The following is a 15,987-nucleotide window of genomic DNA, read 5'->3' as shown; positions in this document are numbered from 1 at the left end:
GTAAGCTGTACATGTTTGGTTTTGCTTATGTGTGGCTTAACGAAGGTGTGGATGGGACTGGCGCGTTTCTTTGGATTTTCAACGAAACGTTAGTTATGTGTAGATGGCAAGAATGGGACTTTCGTGTAAACAACAGTGAAAGATTTAATGCTTACAGTACCTTTTGCACTATACCCGATGTCAAAGCTTATTTACTGATGAATCTAGATATACATAAATAGCATGCAGTGGCAGGATTGAGACTGGGCATTTCGTTACAGAATGCACAATGAGGCTGATTTATTACGTCCACTTTGCCAGATGAAGAAAGAAAATGCACTTTGTTCTATCCTTCCCAGTGTTGCATGATTTGAGTACAGTACATACCACATGGACAACGTGTTTAACTTATCACTGTTAACCATGCTTGTATGATATATGATGTGTATTATAAATTATCTAGGGGTGTAAGTGTCAGTTAAAAGCAGGTATTTCATGATGTGTATTATGTATTACTTAGGTGAGGGTATGTTACTTAAAAGATGGTATGATATATCTATGCTGTGTATTAAATGTTATTTAGTTGAACGTAGCTATGTCATTTTACAAGGCATGATGCGCTGTGATGATTATAAAACCCTTTCTTAAGGGTCAGTGGCCTATAAAAGAATAAACCATCTATCAGTCCATCTCTCAGCCTCTGTCTGTCTATCTGTCTCTCTCTGTCTCCCTCTCTCTGTCTGTCTGTCTGTCTCTTTCTTTGTTTTCACTATTTTCTTGTTACTTTTGCGTTCATGTCATCAAGGCTGATAAGATATTGATATGTAAAAAAGAGTTCCCCCCCCCTTTTTGTGTGTGTGTGTGTGTGTGTGTGTGTGTGTGTGTAATGCAGCTGTAAAAACACCACTACCAGATGCAGCATTGTACGTATGTGCTGTGGATGAAAGGGGGAGATAAAGAGGTAGTGAATAAATGCGCATTAACTGATAAATTTTCTAATTTGGTGCTCAGTATTTAAGAGATCCTTCACAGACGTTAATGATACCAAAATATTCCCATTGTTGTTGTGCATGGAGACAGGCTTTGCGTCCTTCTGCGCATTCACAATGCCTTTGTGTTCATTCAGCCTGGATATGGGGAGAACCTCACTTCAGAACGCTGGACGGAAAGCAGTACACGTTCAATGGCTGGGGAGAGTACACCATGGTCCGTGTTCACAACTTCACGCTCCAGTGTCGGACAGAACGGGCGATCAATGAGAGTGGGCACGTGATAAACGCAACTGTCTTCACCGCTGTTGGCGCAAAGGAGAACGGGGCGGACGTGTTTGTTGGCTTGCAGCCCATCACACGTGATTGTAAGTGAATATCCTTTATCATGTCTGGAAATCGTTTGGTGGTGTGGGGGTTTGGTATCAGATCATGTATAACTTTTCTTTCTTTGCAAACATATGGACATCATCTTAGCTGGTAATGACACTGACGTTACGATAGTGTACTTGTGGCAGGCCCACATGTTTGTTTGTTTTTTCTGAATAATGAAAGCACCAGATTTAGTAACATGATATAAACCATCAAAAAAGTCTTGACCGAAGAAAAACCCAGAACAGATGATGATGATGATTAAATTAATGGTAACAGTAAATGTGAAAATGGTCAATTATCGACTAGTTGATTTTTAACGCAATGGTCAAAGTCAGTAGACATGAAAGAACTTTCCTCAGCAAATAATCCATTGATCACAGTATGTAACTGGATCATTGGATAACACGTATCGGTAAGCATCACTTCAGTAATGACAAAAGAGATACCCATCTTACAGGTCCTTGCCATGAGTCCGATTATTGCAAGGCCATATCTGCCTGTCTTTCTATCTACCAGTCTATCTATTTGTCTGTTCATCTGTTTTTCAATCCATACATTGTCCGCCTGTCTATTCGTAGCTCGTTTCGTTGTAAGTATTTGCCGCTCAACCCATTTATCGAAGTTAACTTTGTTAACTTTTTTCAACCATGGACGAACATGGCTTTGTTCCTTGATATGTACTGGTGATGGAGAAGAAAACCTTACCAGGGACAAACAGTACTGCTGCATCAGTGGCGGTGAGGTTGAAGACAACGGGTAGATGTGGAGCTTTCTTTTGACTTATATAACACAAAGATGAAGACCATATCATTATCAGACTGTATAAATTGCATTCCAAATTAGTTTGTTCAGGGAAAACACTTGCCGAGGTCCAGGCTAATACAGTACCCCAAAGCAGCCTGTCTGCGATGTAGATGTAGACATCTGTGTGTCCGTCTGTCTCGGGCTATACTCATAGCTGTTATTAACGTCATCTTCACTCATGTCTCTTTAGATGGGGTGAGTTGATGATGATGGTGATAATGATGATGATGGTGTGTGTGTGTCTATATCTATGTATTTGTGTCTTTGTCCAATCTTTATTTTAACCTTGCAACGAAGGTTCCATTCTTACGAAAGTATACCACATGTTTCTTTATCCAACACCGTGATATATAGATTAAATTTAAGATTTTGAGCAATATATGCCTTTTCTTACAACATATAGCAACAGACTTTCAAAATACATTTCCTTACATGTATACAAAAATACAACATTTACATACATACAACATTAAAAATTATATGTTTTCACAGCAGATTCTTTCGCTATCTCGCACAAACATCCCCACTTACCTCCACACACCTTCAACCTCTCTCTCTCTCTCTCTCTCTCTCTCTCTCTCTCTCTCTCTCTCTTCCATCAACGATAACATTGATACTCGTAGTATCAAGAATGATAGCTTTGGTGCGGATTTTACAAACCAGTCAGAAGATTCAGAACTGAGTGCATATGGCAGAATGATTTTGAATTTATGTGTTGCTTTTCGTTTGTTCATTACCTCCTAAAATTAGAAAGAGTTCAAAATGAAGCTATGAGGCTGATCTTTGGAACAACAAAAGACACGCCCACAGAAACCATGTGATACCTGCTTGACCTTCCTTCAGTGCAGGCCAGAAACAAGTTAGAACAGGTCAAGACCTACTTCAAAGCATTAGAAAACCTTCAAAACCCACTACATGGCGCAGTCAAAGAACCAAAAGGCAACCGCCTAGGACGAGAAAGATCATGGATGGGGCAAGCAGAAGACACAATCCAGCTAGTATGCCGACTACAAGACCTGAAAGAAACAAAAGAATGGGAGAAAAACCCCGAAAACCTCAACCATCTATTCAACACAGCCATTTCACCCACTCTAGGAAGACATTGTCGGGAATGGCCAGAGGGCAAAACTGATGCGGAAGTGAAACGACTCATAGAAGAAAACAGTACAGAAGAGGACATCATCATATACACAGATGGCTCAGACCAATCCGGTTGGGGATTCACTGCGAAACAAAATGGAAAAACAGTTAGGGAAGAGAATGCTGCCTACAAAGTCACAACCTCCAGCCTAACGATGGAAGTTGAAACTGTGACACATGCCCTCCAGTGGCTATCGTCCATCCATACGCCCGGAAACCAACATGCCATGATTCTAACCGACTCAATGAACCTCATACAGAAAATTGAAAACGGAATGGGAAGCCCAGAGTGGCATAAGGCAATGCGCAACTTTCAGATAAAAAAACTCACATGGTCATACTGCCCGGGACATGCAGGTGTTAAGGGAAATGAGCGAGCTGACAGACTTGCTGGTAACGCAACACCATCGAGCGGCCTACATCTAGGAAAATCGGAAATCCTCAGAAAAGTCAAAGAATATCAAAAAGAACAGGTACAAGGCCATCACACCATCGATCGCCTCAAAGAAATAAAAGCAGAGAGAGGGAGTGGCCGTAAGTCTAACATGAAAGGTAGAGCACGATGCTTTGCAAATCAAACAAATATCGGCATCATTTCCAAACCAACATTGCGCAAATTTCTTCAAAACGGAACAGAGTCTCTGTGGGCTTTTCCAAATACAATAGCCTGAGCAACACACTAGACGCCACGTTCTTGGCATCAGAGATCTTTTCCCATCCCTCTTGCGGCCAATCAGTGGCAGCCTCTGTGCGTGTGTGTATGTGTGTGTTTGTGTGCATGTGTGGGTCTGTATTTTTGAGTGCTTTTGTGCATGCACGAGAGTGTAAGTGTACACAAGTGTCAGTAGAGTTCTGTGCACGTGCGTGTGTGTGTGTGTGTGTGGGGGGGGGGCGGAGGGGGGGGAGGTGGGGGTGCGGGGGGAGGGGGGGTAGAAGATGAGGTATGTGAGCGTATGCATGTCTACACTGTGGGAGCAACAGGATATTGGAACGGATATGTATATATATATATATATATATATATATATATATATATATATATATATGTGTGGAGATATGGGCATATGTGTGTGTGCTTGTACAAGTAAGTGTTCATCTGTGTGTGTGTGTGTGTGTGTGTGTGTGCTGTGGAAGCTGTGATACGTAGACTAGAAATGAGTGTGTGGAGGAGGGGGGTAGAGGAGGTGCAGGGTAATGTGTGTGGTGTGTGTGTGTGTGTTGGAGCTCATGTACGTTTATATGTATTTGACTGTGCTTTCATATCTCTGAAACTGCATGTTCGGTGCATATCTGTTATGCATGTGTGGGTGTATATGTGAATGTGTGTCTTCATGTTTTACATCTATTTGCTTATTTATCATCATTTTTTTTTTTTTTTTTTTTTTTTTTACATTATAGTTATTATTTATTTATTTCTTTGTGTAAGCTTATCTATCATTTATTCACCTTTTTTTTCTTTTCTTTTTTCCTCAAGGCCTGACTAAGCACGTTGGGTTATGCTGCTGCTCAGGCATCTGCTTGGCAGAAGTGGTGTAGCGTATATGGATTTGTCCGAACGCAGTGACGCCTCCTTGAGCTACTGAAACTGAAACTGAAACTTGTTCATTACGAATGGTGTATGTAATGGTGACCTTCAAGGTCGTTACACAATCATTTCAAATGCAGGCTGTGTGGTTGAATATTTCCTTGCTTCCGAAGATTTGTTTTATGTGATACAAAAGTGCTGTCAGCTCAGTGTTTCTGAAATGACCTCTTGAATTATATTTTCATGCAAGAAGTAACATAAAAGATAGGAACAATCAGTAAACAATCAGCAGGATAATGTTGCACAGACATTGATTAAAAAAATTGTCTGGAATGATGAATTAAAGCAGCACTATTATGAAAATAGGCATTTTAAAGATACAACAGAAAAAATACACCGTGCTACTATTTAATTGAAACTGATATAAGCATGGCATTAAACGTTTTCAATGATTGTTTGCAGCAACAAGCAAAACAAGCAGACTGCATGAAAAAGAAAATTTACAAAATCAGAAGAATGGTATCATCAAGAGTGTAGAACAGCGAAACATAATGCCAGAAGGCTTTTCTTGGTGGCCAGAAGAACGAAAAAGAATGATAGTTTTTGCAGTGCTAGGAGCGAATACCAAAAAATGTTGAGGAGAAAGAAAAAATAATATAATGATACTCTAATAGATAAGTTGATCCAGTCAGTTAAGGACCAGATAGAATTCTGGAACAACATGAACAAAATATATAATAAAAAGAAGTCTCAATCTAACGAAATCTCTGTACATGATTGGTTTTATCGTTTCAAAAATGTTTTTGAGAAAGAAGCACTCTAGTGGCAATGATATTCATGTATTTACTGACACGAATGATTGTTCTAATGTTTTTGATGATGGTGTTGATGTTGATAACGGTGATGGTAATGAATATGACAGTAATGATTATGATTCTGAAGATGCATTGTTAAACCGTCCAGTTTCAAAAGAGGAAACCCAACTTGCGATTACGAAATTAAAATGTGGTGAAGCACCAGCACCAGATGGTATTATTGGAAAATATTTAAGAATGTGGGACAAATGTGTTAGATTTTTTGGTGCACTATTTCAACAAGTTGTTCGATACAGGTCAGTACCTTGACAACTGGAAAGAATCCATCATTATACCTTTTTTTTAAAAAACGCAGTGTTCATGATCCTAATAACTACAGAGGCATTTCCTTGTCAGATGATAGCAGTAAACTGTATAGTTCTCTAACAACATAAAGGTAAATTATTTCGTTGTAATAAAAGTATGTATGAAATTGTACAAGCAAGAGTTCGTTGTGGTACTCAATTCACAGGTCATATTGGTTGTTCGAATAGTGTTAAACAAGGTGATGTCTGTAGTCCCATTCTTTCATCCTTGTTTATGAATGAACTTGCTTCAGACATTATTATGGGGGAAAGACATGGTACCACTTTATATGTTGATTTCATCTTATTGTTTATTTTATTGTTTGCTGACTATATTATTCTACTATCAGAAACTATTATTGGCTCCAAACACAACTGAACTACCTTTCTATAGCTGCATCTAAATTACAAAATAAAGTAGATATGGATAAAAGTAGTATTATGGTTTTCAGAAAAGGGTTGTTCTTTTAGCAAGTGTCGAGAGATGGTTCTATAATAGTACAGAAATGATAATTGTGAATTCATATAGATATCTGGGGGGTGTTTTTCCACAAGACTCAGTTTTAGGTATTCATGTCAAGAATTAGCTAATAAAGCAAAACAAGCTGCGATTCCTGTCCTCAGTACATCGTATAATTTCAATAATTATTCATTTTACATTGTTCTTAAAGCTATTTGATTCACAGATGCAACCAATACTGGTTTATGGGGCGGAAATATGGGGTTTAGATGAATCTGCTGCAGTAATACAGGAGTCAATATTAAAACACCAAATGGTTTAATCTATGGCGAATCGGATCGTTTTCCTTTGACTATTAACTCTGCTGTTTGCTGTGATCGATACTGGCTGAAACTGATGCACGTGGAAGAACATAGATTGCCGTACAGAGCATATAACATGCTATTGATTCTGGCCAATAGAGGAAAAACAGAAAAACAAACTGGGCTCCAAAAGTTCGAGATTCATTGAATATAAATGGCTTTTATTACGCATGGGATAATCAAGGAGTAGGCTGTGCATATTCTTTTTTTAAAAGGAGTTCAAGCAAAGACTAGTTGATAACAGGTGGCAGAATTGGGATTCTTACATGAACAACAGCAACAGATTCATACACATCACAGGAAATTTAAGACGTCATGTGAGGTAGAATTATTCTTATCAGTGGACTTGAATAGATTTTGAGGTATATATTGACAAGATTCAAGTTTGGCTTATTCCGTTTATTTGTACATTAATCAAGATATAAACTAATTGACAAATGTGAAATATAGTGTTCCCTGTCTGCTCTGGAAAATGAAGTCCATTTTGTTCTGTGTTGCCCTGCCCAAAATGACTGGAGACACAGTCAACGTCCGCCAAATATTTCAGTGATCCCAGTGATTTTAGAACAACATTGTTACTGGCCTCGAAGAAAGAACAAATTATAAGAAATCTAGCCACATGTCCTTATGAGGCATTTAATCGAAGAGATGTGGTATTGTCATAACACTATATTTTCAGTTGACAGTTTTTGAAAATGATAGGCCTGTAAAGTACAGACTTGAATATTCATACATTCATTTCTTGATAAGCTAGACATGTGATTCAGTTGATGCTAATGTGTCTTAGTTGTTTGTTTGTTTGTTTTTTATGCGGGATATTGTGTCATGCATGTTATGCTTTTCAAAATGTGGTTCATGTTCACACCCCCTCAAATGGGCCTTCGGCATTACTGAATGAAATTCTGTTCTGTTCTGTTCTGTCTCTCTGTCTCTCTGCGCCTTTGATATGCAATGTTTCATCCATTTGATTTGATATCAAGAGCAAAATGTCTTCATTCAGAAGGTTCTGTTCCATTACTATATGATTTATATATGAATCTGGGTTTTACAAAAGCAAAATCGGGTGTCTGTGTAATTCTTGACGCAATATACATCAGTGTATTGGCAGTGAAAGTTAAACTTCCTATAACATCTTGCAACACATGTCTTGATTTCAGTTCATCTCCCTACTGTGCTTCTTGTCTCTATAAGGTGGCTGTGCGGGGCCCATTCTCTCACTAATTTCTCATAGGAAGTGACAACATTTTTCTATTGCAATTCACTGTTTTACAACTTTCATAAACACTGACGTGCTTGGAGTGGAATTCTGCATTTTACACCTGTAGACATAGAACTTTCCGAACTGAATAATTAGATCCATAATTAGGTCATGGGTGAATTGATGTTTTAATCATAGAATCACAAAAAAGCGAAAGGGTCGAGTATTCATTATGACAATATGTACAGTTGTCTCTCAGCCATGTAGTTATATCTGCCCAAATCACTGAACATACTGACACCTCCATAATAAATATACCATTGATTCTTCCTTAGTGCCACAGAAGGTGCAAATTGGAGAATTAGCCAGTTAACATACAAAAACATTGTTTTGATTTAGTAGTAGTCGATGCAGAACTCTATACTGGAACCATCGAATTTTATAATCCTTTGTTAATCTGAATTGTTTTAAGAATATTTCCCTCCAATTCAGAACAGAATTCGGGTAAGTTTCCATACATTTTCTCACACATTCTAGCTGTTATATAGGCCTAGAAGGATCTGATACATTGCTTTTAACCCACCGCTTTATACATCCCATATTTTAGGTTTATCATTGTTATGTTATTCACTTCCAGACCAGTTTCGTTTCTTTTTACTGTCAGTGCTCTAATCATCCCAGCACACACCAAGATACCTGCATATTTTAGTCTTAGGCCTTCAGAATTTAAGAAGCTGCCATCATAATCTACCAGATACTTTGTTTTCATGATACCCTTCCCTTGCCATTCTTTTCAAAGCAGCATTTTCTTATCTCTTTAGCATTAAGATATATGCTAAAATTGGTGTTTTCTGGCTTGAATTTGTTGTGCAGCTTTATGTGGTATTTGATTACACACAGCAAATACTTGTTTTCACATTGACTAATGATACTGTTTGCATATTTTCCTGAAACAAATTCGAGTTTTGAAATATCCGGACATGTGCAAATGAAGTATATTTTGGTTTCTGAGCCAAAGATTACCAGCTGATTTTCATAGGCAATACAAATGAGTAAGTATCAAACATTCTGAGCCCCCTTTTTATATTTAAAAAAAAAAAAAGCCTTAGCTCTATTGCAGTCCCAAACAAATTAACATTATAAATTAAATAGAAAAAACACAAATTTTCCAGATACACATATTTTTCAAATAATCTTTGAAGCAGCTACTGATTTTATATTAGCTTCTTTAGAGAGAGAGATTTAAGTTGTCGTTTTGACCATGATTAAAGTAGTTTATGAATATCCCCTAATTTATCATCATAATTCAGAGTGACAATGTCATTTGTCTTTGAAGAAAAAGAATAATTAAAGACTTCTGGATTTCAGACAAAGTTAGATTGCTGCATATATTATTTTTTATTCTCGAGATTTTCCTTGCCCTTATCCAAACCACCTGTTTTTTTCTTAAACCCGATATAGAAGCAAAGTACATCAAACACTTCACATATTCCTAACATTTCCTTCTAGGAAGAGAGTGGTATCATCTGCAAACTGAGACAGTGATGCTTCTACATGCCTTGATAATATGATACCTTTTATTTCAAGGTTATTTCTGATTCGCAAAGATTTCTGCACATATTTGGTAGAGGAAATGTGTAAATGGGTCTCCTTGCCTCACACCACTCTCTGGACCATCTTCTGCGTTCCCCAGGTCATGCTGTCAGATGGCCAATCCGGTCTGCAGCGCGAAGTCAGTTGTCCTCTGCAGTGCAGCAGGGGGTCCCCCATAGCTTCTCGTGGAGTTCCACCACACGGGGCCAGGTATTCCTCCTCAGTGCACCAAAAGTTGGGCAGAACTGTAGCAAATGCTTTGGTGTCTGCGAACCCGTGCCGCATGGGCATTGGGCATTCATCAGTAGGGGACAGTGTCAGTCTGTAGAGGCAGGAAAGGAGCCTACAATGTCCAGTTCTCTATTGGAAGAGGACAACTTGCTGTGCTCTGTTTAATGTCCAGAGAGCGTCCTCCTCTGATCCAGCTTGGTTTTTGTTTCTCCATTGCTCTCTGAACTGGATCTTCAGGATTGCTCATGCTTCCTATAGGAGATAGGATGGACAGTCTGTTCCATTTTGCTGCCCACCTTTAACAGCCTGTCAGCATCCTCATTTCCGCTGACTTCACAGTTTGGTGGGATCCACTGGAGGGTCAGCACTGTCCTCTGGCTCAAAGTCTCCAGTGCCTGCCTGATGTCTTGCAGGATCTGGCTTTCTTCTCTTGCAAGGAGACCGCAGCATTGATTTGCAGTCCGTCAGGATGATTCTTTGCGAAGGCAGCTCTTCTCTGGTATTCAGAGTATGTGCTGCATGAAGTAGTGCACAAGCCTCCGCTCTGTAGCTGACCTGTTGGGATCGACTTTGTGACACAGCAGCCATCTGGGAACCTAATGAGAAAACCCACGCCACCACTTCTTACAGCACTCTCAGCAGAGGCATCTGTGTAGACGTGGGTCCATCTGTCACATCGATAATCTCGGTCCAGCATCTCGAGAGTCACGTTCCTCAGTTCTGCATCAATGTGGCTATCCTTCTTGCCTACTCCTGGAACATCTAGGACTATGTTCAGCTCCTCTGACTTCCACTCCTTATAGTCCTGTAGGGATTCGGCCTGTTGTTGTGTGGAAAGCTGGACACTGGTAAGGTGTCGTTGGTTCGCCTCTCTGGACCAAATACAAAAAGAATCTAAAGCTGTTTTGATGGAAGACTAAGCAATATTATCAAACGCTCTCATAGTCTACCAACATAAGTGATCCAGGTATATTATGATTTCAGTATGCGTAAGTGTATCATATAATCGTATAGTCTTTTATAATATATATATATATATATATATATATATATATATATATATATATATATATATATATATATATATATATATATATCAGGTAAAAAGAAAAACATGTCTGGTCGTCATGAAAATACCTGGAAGCACTTCAGTTTCTAAGCAATACATGCAGAGGCTATCTTATATGTGTTGAATAATGTAGTCAGTCCTCTATTTTTTCAAATGTACTTTTCTCTTTACCGTCCTTAGGAAAACACGTGATTACGTCATGAATCGATGTGAGAGAAACTTCACCAGTTCTATAGTGGCTATTTACAGAGCTTACAAGAAAGTAACCCAATAGATTTCAAGCTGTCTGATCCAATACTTTTATTACTTTCCATCTTAAAAAAATCTACCATTGCGATTTTTCATTCAATTGAATCTCTGGCTTCTTCTGCCATTTTCTCTTGATGAGTACAGTTTTTCGTAGTATGTTTTCACATCTTCATTGTTCATATTCTGATCGTAATAATCTCGCATCCGTCATCTTGAGGATAGCCTTTTCGACATTTTTTTTTTTTTTTTCTGATCCACAAAAACATTTTGAAATTTTCGCCCTTCTGTATCTATTCAGCTCTGGATCTTAGAATCATACGTTCAGATTTAGTCTTTCTTAGTGCTTGAAGTGTTTATTTTGTTCCTAACAAGTGTGGGTAAGGTATATCTATTTCTAGTTCTGAAATTGTATCCATAAAACCCTCCTCTTTTAGCTCTGCTTCTTTTGCGAAGCATGTGGTATGGTTTTGTTTTGTTTTTGTTATTTCTAGAAGACTTTTCAAATAATAATTGATCACTGGTCTGGAGTTGTATATTATTTTCTGCATACCATGTGTCGTCCTTGTATAATATCAATCCATAGTTCTTCGTAAGTTCCAGATGAGCATTATTACAAAACTTTTATTGTTCCACGCATTTCTGTGGATCGTTCATCACTTAGGGAATTAAGTGGTGGTAATCTCCGTGTGTGCAACGATTCCGATTAATAACATGGACACATTATTGACGATTGCTCTGTTTATGTATTAAAATCCACCATAATGATATTCATTTCTACGCTTTTATTCCAGCTGACAGCAACTGGCTATGACTGACAAGTGTACCGCTGTGTCAGGCTGACGGTTACTAGTAGGCTGTCATCAGCTGGGTGGATTTCATGTGAACGTGGCCTTACTTGTTGCAGAAAATGGAAATCACTTTCTCATCGCAGTTGGTTTGTTTTTTCTGGAATATGCCTACTTCTAGGCTCCTTGACACCAAAAATATGAATGCTATTTCGTCTTACGTTTCCTGCAAGATCCTCACTGCATCTATCTACTAATTCAGCCATGTCTCTTCAGCTTCTCTTCTATATCCTTCGCCTCTTGTACAACTTTATTTCAGTGGGTCGTTTTCGTTTTGTAAGATAATAAGAGCGGCCCGAATTTCCTCAACCCGCTTTCAAGATTTGTTTTTGAGATCACAGTTTTAACATCTAGTTTTCGTTTGAAACACCCTGAAGGAACGTAAAGTCATTTCCTAATGACTCATCATCTGCGCCGTTGTTGTCTGTAGACGTAATGTCAGGATCACTTTCGTCTGCCTACTACAAGGATCTTCGTAGATTTTCCCAAAGATTCTTGGCTGCTCACTGTTTTTGATTTCTTGGTGCACTTTTTAGCAGACTACCATCAGCATTTCCACCAATGGGAGTATCAGACAGTGAACCAGAGTGAACTTGATCCGTTGTTCGTTGTTCAACAGACAGACATGTTCATCGCTAGATCGAGAAATTACTGACTGGTTGTATGTGTATGACATTATTTGCGCCTAATGACAATGGAAACCAGACTGTAAAACCTTTGTTTCTTAAAATATGTAAGTCATACATAAAAACAAAGAATTACAAACAAACAAAGAATTATTAATAACCACAGGTTTAGTGCACGACATCAGTAAAATCAATTTGAACACACAAGGATTTTTGTAATGTTTAAGACGAAAATATTTGACTCTAATAAATCCTGAATGCGTTTGTTACCTTTGTTCATGTAACTCACAGATGGAGAGTGAGAGACAGACAGACAGTGCCAGAGAGACATAGTGAGAAAAAGGGACATATGGAGTGTTCTGTTTCCCCCCAATATTTATCATTTTGTGGCTTTTTAATGTGTGCTCTGTGTATTTGTATCACTGTACATATCAGTTTGCATCTTTTCTGTTGTCTTTTCCATATTTAACATGTCAGAGTACTGTGTAAGCCAGACTGAATGCAGTTTATGACATATGTGCTTGGTTGTACAGTCATGATCATTCTCGCTGGTGGCACCGACTACACGACATTATTCAAGAATGCCAGCGACGACCAGGTGCTCAGAGACACAGACATCCTGATTCAAAAATCCAACAAGAGTTGTGTCATCGTCTTTCAGTCAGGTAAACACACAAATGTGTTGTAAATTGGGGCTGGTGATAGGATTGTAATGTTTTTTATTGATATTTTTACTTACTGTGACGAGCTTCTTATTTCTGTGGCTATGACTCTGTTGTCCAGTCTGTTTGTCAAGGTGTTTGCCTCTGAGTCTTTCTCTTTGTCACCTTTTCTGTCTACCTACCTCTGTCTATCATCCTTCCGTCAGTCAGTCAGTCAGTCAGTCGGTCTGTCTGTCTGTGTCTCTCTCTCGCTCTCGCTCTCGCTCTCTCTTGTATTCGCAATTAACAAAGTTATTTCTGTGCTTAAAGATGTCTGGCATAGTGACACTCTTTCCTCGGGCCATACACCCCTCAAAGTGCTAGGTACAGGGGCGAGATTAACAGGGAGATGCATCCTACTAAGCCCACACTTTCCATGGTCATTGTGGGCTTCGATCTACTGAGAGGTTTTCAACCCATGATCCTGTCAGTGTGACTCAGCCTAAGCGGCAGTTGTAGTATAGGCGTCAGCCCCGACACAGAGGAGCAGGAATGTTCATAGACGGATATTTTCTTACTGTCAGTGAAAAAATGCAATACTGGAAATCACGTCCCGGGTCTCCAGTTCTGTGCCTGCCTGTTTGTTATTCAAAAGACCAATCCTGGATCTGTCTCCCCTTAACAGATTTCTCCATAGGGTTGAATTCAAAATGGACACAAAGGCCAAGGTTCGAAAGACCCTTCACCAGTGCGATTGGGCTGCTTCTATCCACTTGAAGGATGCTAATTTCTAGATTCTCATTCACCCGACGTCTCGACGGTATTTGAGGTTCGTGTGGAGGTACAAACTCTTCCAGTTCTGTGCCTTCCTATGTAGTCTTTTCTAAGCCCCTTTTCCTATTCACCATGCTAATGAGGGAATCCACATCCTTGGTTAAGTCAAATAGTCTCTTTGTTTACCTGGATGACTGGTTCATTTTGGCCCAGTCCCATGCCCTGTGAAAGAATAATGTCTCAAGGATGCTGGAATTGTGCTCTCAAAAGCGGTTCGCCACGAACAAATAGAATTGCCATCTCTCCCCGAGTCTGTTTCAAAAAAATGTTTTTAAGGATTCGTCGCTCAGTCAGTGAGAGTCTGTCCAACCTAAGACCGATTGGATCGACTGGCGGATCAACTCTTGGATGCACGTCGTCCCTCCTGGGCAGCATCACGAACCCTGACTTCTCTCCTGGGTAAGATAGAGTCACTCATGCTGGTACCAAAGGATACTCCCTTGGCTGTTCCGACTAACTGTTATCGAGATTAGGTTCGAGCTGCTCAGTTTCTGTCTCCTGGCCCTGGGGTTGCCCTTAGCCACCTACTCAAGAGGTGGCACTCTTCACAGACTCGCCCACTATGGGCTGAGGAACATGCATGGGTGCATGCCATTTGGCAGAGACTTGGTGCTCGGAAGAATACAAGTGCAAGTGGAACACAAAGGAGTTTGCAGGGCTCTTCTTCATTTCATAGAGGTGGCTTCCGACAACACCATCATATTGTTTACGACCAACATTACGGGTGCGTTTTACATGAAGAAAAAAAGGGGAGGAGAGGTGCACGCTGGGTAAACCCCTTTCGCGGGCTCGGGCCGCCCTCTGTTGGTACCATGACAAGAGCATTGCTCTCTCAGCAAGACACATCGTGGACAAAGCCAACATCGTGTCTGGCAAAGTCAGCAGGTCCAAGAGTGTCCTCGACAAAGTCACCTTTCAGAGGGTGTGCGAACTGTGGCTCTGACCGATGATGGACCATTTTGCGACAAAGCTCAGCGAGAGACTCCCGATTTCTGTCTTCCCAGCCTGGGCAATTGATGCATTTCCTCCTTTTCCAGTGCCGTTGTAGGCGGTTGGGAAAACCAGATTGGAGCACTCCCAACTCATTCTCATCGCGCCCAAATGCCGGCTCAACCATGGTAGCAGGATCTGGCTCTCACTCATGTTCTCCCTCTGGAATTCAAAGTCAAACCAGATTTGTTAAAACAGACACGTTCAGTGAGTGGTATGCAGAATGAAGGATCCCACCTACCAGCCCTTCTAGCAAGCAGCTAGCCAACTTCATGACACACTGCTACATAGCGCTTAACCTCTCAGCTAGTGCAGTACGAGGGTACTGATTGGCTATCTGTGCTATTGGAATTCAAAGAGAGGTCTCGATGGGGGCTGGGGGGGGGGGGGGGGGGGGGCATCCTCAGTGGAGTCACAGAACCCCAGGAGGTTCCACTGTTCCTTGTCTGGATTTCATCTAGTAGGCACCATTCAGTCCCTTCAGTTCTCTTCCAATTGAAGTGCTCATCCTCAAAACCACCTGCCTTCTTTTCTGCCCACTGTCTGTCATAAGAATGAAATGAATGGTCTGAGTGGGTTCCCTCAGGTTATGGCCTTGCACAGGGACGGTTCCACATACCCCGTTTTCTTTCTAAGTTGTTGGCTAAAAAAACAAAGAGCCAGAGGGTTTGTCTCCCTCTCTGACTACTTATCCAAAGGGATTAAGTTTTGGAATTTGCTTTCAGTTATGTGTTCACGTATCCTTGGGACAGTTCTTGCAGAAGACATTCCTTCCAGAAACGTCTTCTGATCTCAGTGAATGCGAACTACAAGAAAAACATTACAGCTAGCACATTCTCTCTTCAGGCCTCTTACACCCCTAGATAATTTATAATACACATCATAATAATTTTTATCATACAAGCATGGTTAACAGTG

The 15,987-nt window shown here is 40.0% G+C and overlaps 1 protein-coding gene across 1 annotated transcript in view; it reads left to right on the top strand.

Annotated features, from left to right (window-relative positions):
• Positions 1–15,987, top strand: part of LOC143292282 (uncharacterized) — a 135,784-nt gene that overhangs the window by 44,230 nt on the left and 75,567 nt on the right. The window contains exons 7-8 of the mRNA XM_076602467.1: positions 1,106–1,336; positions 13,138–13,269. Of these exons, the coding sequence (XP_076458582.1) occupies positions 1,106–1,336; positions 13,138–13,269 (363 nt within the window). The remainder of the gene's footprint in view (positions 1–1,105; positions 1,337–13,137; positions 13,270–15,987) is intronic.

This window comes from Babylonia areolata, chromosome 18 (assembly GCF_041734735.1).
Source record: "Babylonia areolata isolate BAREFJ2019XMU chromosome 18, ASM4173473v1, whole genome shotgun sequence".
NCBI classification, from domain to species: Eukaryota; Metazoa; Mollusca; class Gastropoda; order Neogastropoda; family Buccinidae; genus Babylonia; species Babylonia areolata.
Note: the sequence above shows the minus strand (reverse complement) of the source record. Positions and strands in the feature narration are given on the sequence as shown.